The 11,342-nt window shown below is 51.0% G+C and overlaps 1 protein-coding gene across 2 annotated transcripts in view; it reads right to left on the bottom strand.

The window, feature by feature from the left end:
* Window positions 1-247: 247 nt before the first annotated feature.
* The window catches only part of KDM5C (lysine demethylase 5C), a 106,860-nt gene continuing 95,765 nt past the window's right edge, over window positions 248-11,342 (bottom strand). For both annotated transcript variants that reach the window (XM_075324276.1, XM_075324277.1), the window contains 2 exons: window positions 1,491-1,703; window positions 248-1,360 (listed from right to left, as the gene is read on the bottom strand). In XM_075324276.1, coding sequence (XP_075180391.1) covers window positions 1,349-1,360; window positions 1,491-1,703 — 225 coding nt within the window. In that variant the 3' untranslated portion in view covers window positions 248-1,348. The remainder of the gene's footprint in view (window positions 1,361-1,490; window positions 1,704-11,342) is intronic.

Here is an 11,342-nt window from a genome sequence, read left to right as displayed (position 1 = left end):
GCAAGTGGCAGGTATTATGCGCTTATCCTAATCGAAAAACAGGACCAATACACCATAACTAACACTTGAACGACTGGCAGATATCTGTAGATGTGAAGTCACCGGCCCAACTTACCTTTATAGTGCCACCTCTGCCAGTATAAACTATACACCTAATCATCCAATGGTGTAAAAACCCACGTAAATATCACAAAAAATGGTTTTTTTTTTGTTTGTTTTTTTTAAGGGACCATTCAACAAGCCAGTGTGATTTGACAGATCTTTATGAATTATTGAAAAAAAAAAATTAAAAATAAAATAAATGAAATATTCAGAGCGTCACCTAGTACGAACTGTTATTACCAGTTAACTGAACCTAAATATAAAGAAATACTTCCAGTCAAAGGACAGTAATAAGTTAGATCTTTCTGGAAAGAAAAAAACAAAAAAAAATAATCTGGAGTCCCCAGAGGTTGCAATCCTGCGAAACATACATATATGTAAAATAAACATCTGCAATACTGAGGTATAACACAACTTAGGAGTTTGCCTGGCAAAGCAAACCGAGACAGCGTCCAAAAACCTCTAACCTTTATTTCTACACGTCAGAAAAGATAATTCTCCGGAATGGAGACTTCAGGGAAAATTTTTTTTTTGTTTTTACATTTTCTAGAAATTATTATTATTTTTTTTCTTTTTTTTTTTCTTTAAACAAAAAAAAAAAGTGTTTTCAACAAAGTGAACGTGATTTACAGGGATGGGAAGTGCAGAGCGCCCCTGGATCCTGAACTATTGGGTCATACAGGAAGGAAGCGGGGCAGTTAGTGAAACTATAAACCACAAAGGAGAAGGGAATAAATAAAAGGTGGTGCCCCCACCCAGACCACTTGCTATAGCTTCCTTACTGACAGACGTCCCCCCGGCCCAATGCGGCACCCGACGCTGGTTTCGGTTCTGTGTGACATCACATGCTTTGCCAGGGCCGGACCTCACCCTGCAGGATCTATGGGGGGAAAACTTGCCAGGATTTGCATCGTGTCTCCAACTGGAGTTAATTGCTTGACGTCAGCAAGAAGAGGACGAGAAGATCTCGGCGTCCTCGAGTCTTTTATGCAAAGTTTTGCCATCTGTCATGAAGAAGTAGCACCAGCTTCCACTCGGAGTCCCCAGAAAGAAGAAGTTCCTCCCCTCCCTTTCCGGGAGACGAGTGTGTAGAATAGAGAGAGCGGTGTAAGAGGTAGAGGGGTTTTTCTCGGTCTCGTCGCCCCCTACAGCCGCCTCTGACCATTCATCAGCGAGGTAAAACTCATGTCTGGTGGGGAGTGTTACTGTCCCGATTCTTATAGTGTCAGGGCATCATTGCCGAGTGTCACAAGCGCTGCTGGCAAGAAAGAAAACGGGTTAAGAGGCATTAATTGCCGGTCCTGAATATAGACCGTATGTACAAACCACTAAAATATTGGACCGATGGATCATAAGAAAGGACATTAGGGCCGGGAACCATTTCTCACCTCTCCATTCTGATTACTTTCAGCCCCAACTTTCCTCAGACTCTCCTTCTCCGTGTCCTGAGGTCGGTCACTGCGGCTTCTCTTTGGTCCTAGCTCCTCTTTCTGGAGAGATGGGGGCAGGTAATTACCCTCCGTCCTCTCGCTCCTTCTCTTTTTCTTCTTTTCATGGTCTTTTCCTTTCAGTCGGCTGGCTCTTCGTTCGCACCGTTCTATCTGTTGGGAGAAAAGCCAGACAAGAGATTCAGGTTTTGAGAATAGTTATGGGTTGAAAGACCTAGGTCCATCTAATTCAACCTTACTCCACTAGTTATCCATTTTTGGACACTAAAACATCTATAACCGGCAACATTGGGAAATCCTTTGTTTCACAGAGCAGTCACCAATATAAGTCTTAAAGAATAGTTGAGAATAGTTATAGGTTGGATAAAAAAAAAAAATAAATAAAAAAAGACAGAGGTCAATTTAATTCAACCTTCCGCCACCAGTTAACCATTTTTGGTCACTAAAACCTCTATAACCGGCAACGTTGGGAAAGCCTTTGTTGCACAGAGCAGTCACCAATATAAAACTCCCCTCCAACGAGGATATGTCCAAAAGAATAGTGGAGAATAGTTCAAGCCCTCGGTCCATCTAGTTAAACCTTCCACCACCAGTTATCCATTTTTGGTCACTAAAACCTCTATAACCGGCAACGTTGGGAAAGCCTTTGTTGCACAGAACAGTCACCAATGTGAAGCTCACCTCCAATGCGGATAAATCTTAAATAGTTTAGAATAGTTATAGGTTGAAAGAGAGACCTAGGTCCAGCTAATGCAACCTTCCTCTACCAATTATACATTTTTAATCACTAAAACATCTTTCTCTGACGCCTCATTGGGGGACACAGGACCATGGGTGTTATGCTGCCTATCCATAGGAGGACACTAAGTAGATGCAAAAGACATTAGCTCCTCCTCTGCAGTATACACCCCCTGGCCGGGCCAGGCAACCTCAGTTTTAGCTTAGTGTCTGTAGGAGGCACATCCTTTCAAGGTTTTGTTATTTTTTGAGGGCGACTGTTCCCCCTAGGGACCGATCTCCCAATACCATTAACGGGCGGGAACGTGAAGTGTCGCCTCCACGTACCCCCTCCTGCGACGCTGGATCCTGGGCTGCTTTTTACTGGACGACGGGTCCCACAGACACCAATTTTCCAGAGCCCAGGGCAGAGGCACAATTCCTCAGCTCCTTTTTGCAGGCTCTGAGTTGATACATTGCACCTGTGTGGCTGACTCTGCTATTTCCACTGCCTGGACTGAGGCAGTGTTAAGGTGAGATCCCCCGACTGGTTTCCCAGACAAAGGGAGAAAGACTGTGCAGGGAAGGCTCCCAGGACTGCTGAATTTACAGTCTTTATTCCCACCATAGCTGTGTGCTGACTGGAGGGAGGGGGAGAAAAACTGTCACAGAAGCTCTCTTCCGAGTTTTTTGTTGTTTTTTTTTTTTTGTTTTTTTTTTACTACCGACAGCAGGGGGGCACACTGACTTCTTCTTGGCGCTCTTTTAGCGCTAAGCCCCGCCCTCCCGCGGGCCGCGATAAGCCCCGCGCTCCCCCCAGAAAAGCGCGTGAAGATCTCCACAGAGCGGGCTTACTCCTTCCTGAGGACGAAGGGCCATCGGCTGATTCTGGTGAGGTACACCGAAGCAAATACAATCCTTTCTTCCCACTGCTTCACTTGTAGCTCTGCAGATCATTGCTCCCCCTCCTGGCATACTCCTATTAGGAATATGCAGAACTCTAAGGGTACTAAGAGTACTAAGGCTCACATATTCTATTATTCAGCCTGCACTGCCTGCCACGCTGAGCTACCACGTAAACACACCTCTTCTCTCTGTGAGTCCTGTGCCCCTATAGCCCCCCCCCCCCCCCGCCGCAACCGTCAACCCACAGCCTAGGGCTCCCAGCCCACCGGAATGGGCACAGTTTCTGTCCCAATCCATGGAAAAACTGTCAAAGAACCTGGTGCTGGCTATGCAATGTCGTCCTCCACACCCTTCTGGGTCCCTGGACGGAACGCAGCCTGAGGATACCCCTATGGAGGGTCCTTCTGAGGTAATCCGGGCCCATGCTTCACTGGTTGCAGGGATCAGGAAAAGAGCAAAAGGCCGGGTGTCTCCAGCACTCTCTCATGGCCCCCAAGGCGCTCACTCGGGAGCACACAGGGCAGGCTCTCCCACACGCTCCACGGCATCTGAAGAGCTGGAGGAGGGAGAATGCTGTTTATACCAGGAGGATTCCTTGGTTTCATCCTCCCCAGATGATCAAACTGCAATAGACTTCCTTATAGCAGCAATCAACCCCCTTATAGCAGCAATCAACCAAACTCTGCATGTGGAAGATACCCCATCCACTACCACTGAGCATGTAGTCTCCTTTAAGAGGGCAAGGAAACCCCAAAAGGTTTTCGCTGATCACCCAGAGTTTCAGGATATCCTCACAAAGCAAAGGGAGAAGCCTGACAGGCGCTTCGGTAACCGTAAACTCATGGAGTCCCGGTACCCTTTTGCCTCACCTGCCCCTAAGGGCTGGGCCGATCCACCCTCGGTCGACCCCCCGGTCTCCCGCCTTACCACAAAGACGCTCCTGTCTTTACCCGATTGTTCCTCCATCAAGGACCCGACAGACAGACAGGTAGAGCACCTCGCCCGCTCTGCCTTTGAGGCTGCGGGTTCCTCCCTCTCGCCCCCCTTTGCCTCTGTGTGGGTCGCAAAGGCGATCTCGGTCTGGGCAGAATCCCTTAATACTTCGCTTGAGGAATCCCAATTCCCTCATACCTTCACAGAGGTAACAGCTCAAAATTGCTGCTGCGGCGGAGTACCTCATGCAGGCCTCCATTGATGCTGCTACCTGCGCAGCTTTTGCCGCCTCAAATACCATAGTCATCCATAGAGCTCTCTGGCTCAGACAATGGCGAGCGGACTCTGCCTCCAAGAAGTCTCTCACGGGCCTTCCCTTTTTTCCAGACCGATTGTTTGGCGAATGTCTGGACAAGCTCATTTCTGATGCCACGGGAGGAAAGAGTACCTCCCTCCCCCAGCGGACGTCCAGGACGTCCTTCACCAGACGTCCACAGTCCTCGTTCCGCTCCTTTCGGAACTCATTTGGTTGGTCGACATCCCGCTCTGCCCCCGCCACTAGCCGCGGACTACGCAGGCACAGACCACCTCAGCTCTCCCCGAAACCCAGACTCGTCCACGACATTTTCCCCCCTCACGACTCCTTCGGGGCCCCGGAAGACACACTCATTGTAGGAGGTAGACTGCGGCTCTTTCAACACATCTGGGCTGCCGCCTCAGACGACAAATGGGTGCGAGACCTTGTGTCTTCCGGTTACCACATAGAATTCGGACCTGACCCCAGAGTCTGTTCTCTCTCTCTCTCTCAAACCCCCAAAGAGTCGAAAACGACGCAAGGCTCTATCAGCAATCCACTCGCTCCAAACAGCAGGAGTGATAATACCCGTCCCGGACGACGAGAAGTTCAGGGGTTTTTATTCCAACCTCTTTGTGGTCTCCAAAAAGCATGGGTCAGTTCGACCCATCCTGGACCTCAAACACCTGAACAAACATGTGCACGTACGGCGATTCAGAATGGAGTCCCTAAGGTCCATTATTGCATCCATGGTCGAAGGGGAATTCCTCGCCTCCATAGATATCAAGGACGCGTACCTGCACATACCTATCGCTCCAGATCACCAAAAGTTCCTCCGCTTCGCGGTTCAGGACTCCCATTTTCAATTCGTAGCCCTACCCTTCGGCGTTGCCACCGCACCAAGGGTCTTCACAAAAGTCACGGCGGCCGCCATGAGCGTCCTTCACTTCAGGGGAGTAGTCGTTCTCCCTTACTTGGACGACCTCCTCATCAAGGCCCCCTCCTTCCGCGACTGCTCAGTGTACACCGTGGACACCCTATCCCGCTTAGGGTGGCTACTGAATCTAGGCAAATCATCCCCGGTCCCATCACGATCCATCACCTTCCTGGGCAAGTACCTGGACACCCGTCGGGGCTTGAGCTATCTCCCTCAGGACAAGGCGATCGCTCTTCGACAAGCGGTACGCTGCCTTCTACGTCCTCCGTCTCGCTCGCGTCCTGGAAGGTAACATTCCTGGTGGCAATTACATCCATCAGACAGGTTTCAGAGCTGGCAGCACTCTTGCCGCAAGCCTTTTCTGATTTTTCACCATGACAAGGTGGTTCTGCGCCCCCTTCCGGATTTTCTTCCAAAGGTTCCTACCCAGTTTCATTTGAACGAGGACATTGTTCTGCCTTCCTTTTGTTCACACCCAGTTCATAGGGTGGAAAGGTCTCTGCATTCGTTAGACCTCGTCAGAGCTCTCAAATATTACATATCCAGGACAGCCCCTTTTAGGAAAACGAACTCTTTGTTCGTCATTCCTGAGGGGCCTAAGAAGGGACCGGCAGCTTCAAAGGCGACGCTGGCTCGCTGGATTCGCTCTGCGATCCAGGAAGTCTGCCTGCAACTCAAGCCCATTCCTAGTGGGCTGCGGGCTCATTCCACGTGAGGAGTTGGCGCTTCGTGGGCCATTCGGCATCAGGCTTCAGTGGAACAGAGGTGTAAGGCTGCGACCTGGTCTAGCCTACATACGTTTTCAAAGCATTACAGAGTCCATACCCAGGTTTCAGCTGAGGCAAATCTGGGTAGGAAAATTCTGCAAACAGCAGTAGAGCACCTCTCTCAGTAGGCGCTCCAGGCTGTCTGTGACTGGTTCCTAGTCCTTTGGTTGTGTTGTCTTCTTTTATTTTTCCCACCCATGGACTGCTTTAGGACATCCCATGGTCCTGTGTCCCCCCAATGAGGCGTCAGAGAAATCCGGATTTTTGTGTACTCACCGTAAAGAAGGGAATTTTGTTTACTTACCGTAAATTCCTTTTCTTCTAGCTCCAATTGGGAGACCCAGACAATTGGGTGTATAGCTACTGCCTCCGGAGGCCACACAAAGTATTACACTAAAAGTGTAAAGCCCCTCCCCTTCTGCCTATACACCCCCCGTGGGATCACGGGCTCCTCAGTTTTAGTGCAAAAGCAAGAAGGAGGAAAGCCAATAACTGGTTTAAACAAATTCACTCCGAGGGAATATCGGAGAACTGAAACCATTGAACATGAACAACATGTGTACCCGAAAAAACCAAAAAACCCAAAGGAAACAGGGCGGGTGCTGGGTCTCCCAATTGGAGCTAGAAGAAAAGGAATTTACGGTAAGTAAACAAAATTCCCTTCTTCTTCGGCGCTCCATTGGGAGACCCAGACAATTGGGACGTCCAAAAGCAGTCCCTGGGTGGGTAAAATAATACCTCATGTTAGGGCCGTAAAACAGCCCTTTCCTACATGGAGGCAATCGCCGCCTGCAGGACTCGTCTACCTAGGCTGGCGTCCGCCGAAGCGTAGGTATGCACTTGATAATGCTTGGTGAAAGTGTGCAGACTCGACCAGGTAGCTGCCTGGCACACCTGCTGAGCCGTAGCCTGGTGCCGTAACGCCCAGGACGCACCCACGGCTCTGGTAGAATGGGCCTTCAGCCCTGAGGGAACCGGAAGCCCAGCAGAACGGTAGGCTTCAAGAATTGGTTCCTTGATCCACCGAGCCAGGGTGGACTTGGAAGCTTGCGACCCTTTACGCTGACCAGCGACAAGGACAAAGAGTGCATCCGAGCGGCGCAGAGGCGCCGTGCGGGAAATGTAGATTCTGAGTGCTCTCACCAGATCCAACAAATGCAAATCCTTTTCACATTGATGAACTGGATGCGGACACAAAGAAGGTAAGGAGATATCCTGATTGAGATGAAAGGGGGATACCACCTTAGGGAGAAACTCCGGAATCGGGCGCAGAACCACCTTATCCTGGTGAAACACCAGGAAGGGAGATTTGCATGACAGCGCTGCTAGCTCGGACACTCTCCGAAGAGACGTGACCGCTACTAGAAAGGTCACTTTCTGCGAAAGGCGAGAAAGGGAAACATCCCTCATAGGCTCGAAAGGCGGCTTCTGGAGAGCAATTAGAGCCCTGGGATCTGAACAGGGTTCTAACGGCCGCTTGTAAGGAGGGACTATATGACACACCCCTTGCAGGAACGTGCGTACCTGAGGAAGTCGTGCTAGGCGCTTCTGAAAAAATACAGATAGCGCTGAGACCTGTCCTTTAAGGGAGCCGAGCGACAAACCTTTTTCCAACCCGGATTGCAGGAAGGAAAGAAAAGTAGGCAATGCAAACGGCCAGGGAGAAACTCCCCGAGTAGAGCACCAAGATAAGAATATCTTCCACGTCCTGTGGTAGATCTTGGCGGACGTTGGTTTCCTAGCCTGTCTCATGGTGGTAATGACCTCTTGAGATAATCCAGAAGACGCTAGGATCCAGGACTCAATGGCCACACAGTCAGGTTCAGGGCCGCAGAATTCAGATGGAAAAACGGCCCTTGAGACAGCAAGTCTGGTCGGTCTGGAAGTGCCCACGGTTGACCCACCGTGAGATGCCACAGATCTGGGTACCACGACCTTCTTGGCCAGTCTGGAGCGACCAGGATGGCGCGGCGGCAGTCGGACCTGATCTTGCGTAGCACTCTGGGCAACAGTGCCAGAGGTGGAAACACATAAGGAAGCCGGAACTGCGACCAATCTTGAACTAAGGCGTCCGCCGCCAGAGCCCTTTGATCGTGAGACCGTGCCATGAAAGCCGGGACTTTGTTGTTGTGCCGGGACGCCATTAGGTCGACGTCCGGCATCCCCCAGCGGTGACAGATCTCCTGAAACACGTCCGGGTGAAGGGACCATTCCGCTGCGTCCATGCCCTGGCGACTGAGAAAGTCTGCTTCCCAGTTTTCTACGCCCGGGATGTGAACTGCGGATATGGTGGATGCCGTGTCTTCCACCCACATCAGAATCCGCCGGACTTTCTGGAAGGCTTGTCGACTGCGTGTCCCGCCCTGGTGGTTGATGTATGCCACCGCTGTGGAGTTGTCCGACTGTATTCGGATCTGCTTGCCTTCCAGCCACTGTTGGAAGGCTAGTAGGGCCAGATACACTGCCCTGATTTCCAGAACATTGATCTGAAGGGTGGACTCCTGCTGAGTCCACGTACCTTGAGCCCTGTGGTGGAGAAAAACTGCTCCCCACCCTGACAGACTCGCGTCCGTCGTGATCACCGCCCAGGATGGGGGTAGGAAAGACTTTCCTATTGACAATGAGGTGGGAAGAAGCCACCACTGAAGAGAATCCTTGGCCGCCTGAGAAAGGGAGACGTTCCTGTCTAGGGACGTCGACTTCCCATCCCATTGGCGGAGAATGTCCCATTGTAGTGGACGCAGGTGAAACTGCGCGAAAGGGACTGCCTCCATTGCAGCTACCATCTTCCCCAAGAAGTGCATGAGGCGTCTCAAGGGGTGCGACTGGCCCTGAAGGAGAAATTGCACCCCTGTCTGTAGTGAACGCTGTTTGTCCAGCGGAAGCATCACTATCGCTGAGAGAGTATGAAACTCCATGCCAAGATATGTTATCGATTGGGTCGGGGTCAGATTTGACTTTGAAAAGTTGATGATCCACCCGAAACTCGAGAGTCTCCAGCGCAACGTTCAGGCTGTGTTGGCACGCCTCTTGAGAGGGTGCCTTGACAAGTAGATCGTCCAAGTAAGGGATCACAGAGTGACCCTGAGAGTGCAGGACTGCTACTACTGCTGCCATGACTTTGGCGAAGACCCGTGGGGCTGTCGCCAGCCCGAAAGGCAGGGCTACAAACTGAAGGTGTTCGTCTGCTATAACGAAGCGTAGAAAACGCTGGTGCTCTGGAGCAATCGGCACGTGGAGATAAGCATCTTTGATGTCTATTGATGCTAGGAAATCTCCTTGAGACATTGAGGCGATGACGGAGCGGAGGGATTCCATCCGGAACCGCCTGGTTTTCACATGCTTGTTGAGCAGTTTTAGGTCCAGAACAGGACGGAAAGACCCGTCCTTTTTTGGCACCACAAACAAATTGGAGTAAAAACCGTGACCTTGCTCCTGAAGAGGAACAGGGATCACCACTCCTTCTGCCTTTAGAGAGCACACCGCCTTCAGAAGAGCATCGGCTCGGTCGGGAGGCGGAGAAGTTCTGAAGAATCGAGTTGGAGGACGAGAAGTGAACTCTATCCTGTACCCGTGAGACAGAATGTCTCTCACCCAACGGTCTTTGACCTGTGGCAGCCAAATGTCGCCAGAGCGGGAGAGCCTGCCACCGACCGAGGATGCGGAGGGAGGAGGCCGGAAGTCATGAGGAAGCCGCCTTGGTAGCGGATCCTCCGGCTGCTTTCTTTGGGCGTGACTGAGTCCGCCAAGAATCTGAGCTCCTCTGATCCTTTTGAGTCCTTTTGGACGAGGAGAATTGGGACCTGCCCGAGCCTCGAAAGGACCGAAACCTCGACTGTCCCTTCCTCTGTTGGGGTTTGTTTGGTCTGGGCTGAGGTAAGGAAGAATCCTTACCCTTGGACTGTTTAATGATTTCATCCAATCTCTCACCAAACAGTCTGTCCCCAGAAAATGGCAAACTGGTTAAGCACTTCTTGGAAGCAGCATCTGCCTTCCATTCCCTTAACCACAAGGCTCTGCGTAAAACCACGGAGTTGGCGGACGCCACTGCCGTACGGCTCGTAGAGTCCAGGACAGCATTAATAGCGTAAGACGCAAATGCAGACATTTGAGAGGTTAAGGACGCTACTTGAGGAACAGATGTACGTGTGACAGTGTCAATCTGCGCAAGACCAGCTGAAATAGCTTGGAGTGCCCATACGGCTGCGAATGCTGGAGCAAACGACGCGCCGATAGCTTCATAGATGGATTTCAACCAGAGCTCCATCTGTCTGTCAGTGGCATCTTTAAGTGAAGCCCCATCTTCCACTGCAACTATGGATCTAGCCGCAAGCCTGGAGATTGGGGGATCCACCTTGGGACACTGGGTCCAGCTCTTGACCACGTCAGGGGGAAAGGGATAACGTGTATCCTTAAGACGTTTGGAGAAACGCTTATCAGGATAAGCGTGGTGTTTCTGAACTGCCTCTTTGAAGTCAGAGTGGTCTAGAAAAGTACTCAATTTACGCTTGGGATACCTGAAATGGAATTTCTCCTGCTGTGAAGCTGACTCCTCCACTGGAGGAGCTGGGGGAGAAATATCCAACATTTTATTGATGGACGCTATGAGATCATTCACTATTGCGTCACCATCAGGTGTATCCAGATTGAGAGCGGTCTCAGTATCAGAATCCTGAGCAGCTACCTCTGCCTCATCATACAGAGAGTCCTCCTGCTGGGACCCTGACCAGTGTGATGAAGTCGAGGGTCGCTCCCAGCGAGCTCGCTTAGGCTGTCTGGGACTGTCGTCCGTGTCAGAACCTTCACCCTGGGATGCATGAGACCCCCCCGGAGCACGGATTTGTTCCAAATGAGGGGGGCCAGGGAGCTGAGTTACCGGTCTGGACTGCAAAGTCTCTAGGATTTTAGTCATAGTCACAGACAATTTATCAGCAAAAACTGCAAACTCCGTCCCTGTCACCTGGACAGTGTTCACAGGTGGTTCTCCTTGGGCCACCTCTAGCAGAGACCCCGGCTGAGCAAGTGCTACAGGGGCCGAACATTGCACACAATGGGGGTCAGTGGCACCTGCCGGTAGAACAGCCTCACAAGCGGTACAAGCAGCATAGAACGCCTGTGCCTTGGCCCCCTTGCTTTTTGCGGACGACATGCTGTTGTCTAGCAATCTAGGAGGGTATATAGCCAAGAATAGCGACCGTACAGTGCAATGTATAACATACAAGCATAAAGTACAAATG

The sequence above is a fragment of the Anomaloglossus baeobatrachus genome, chromosome 9 (genome assembly GCF_048569485.1).
Source record: "Anomaloglossus baeobatrachus isolate aAnoBae1 chromosome 9, aAnoBae1.hap1, whole genome shotgun sequence".
Taxonomy (NCBI): domain Eukaryota; kingdom Metazoa; phylum Chordata; class Amphibia; order Anura; family Aromobatidae; genus Anomaloglossus; species Anomaloglossus baeobatrachus.
Note: the sequence above shows the minus strand (reverse complement) of the source record. Positions and strands in the feature narration are given on the sequence as shown.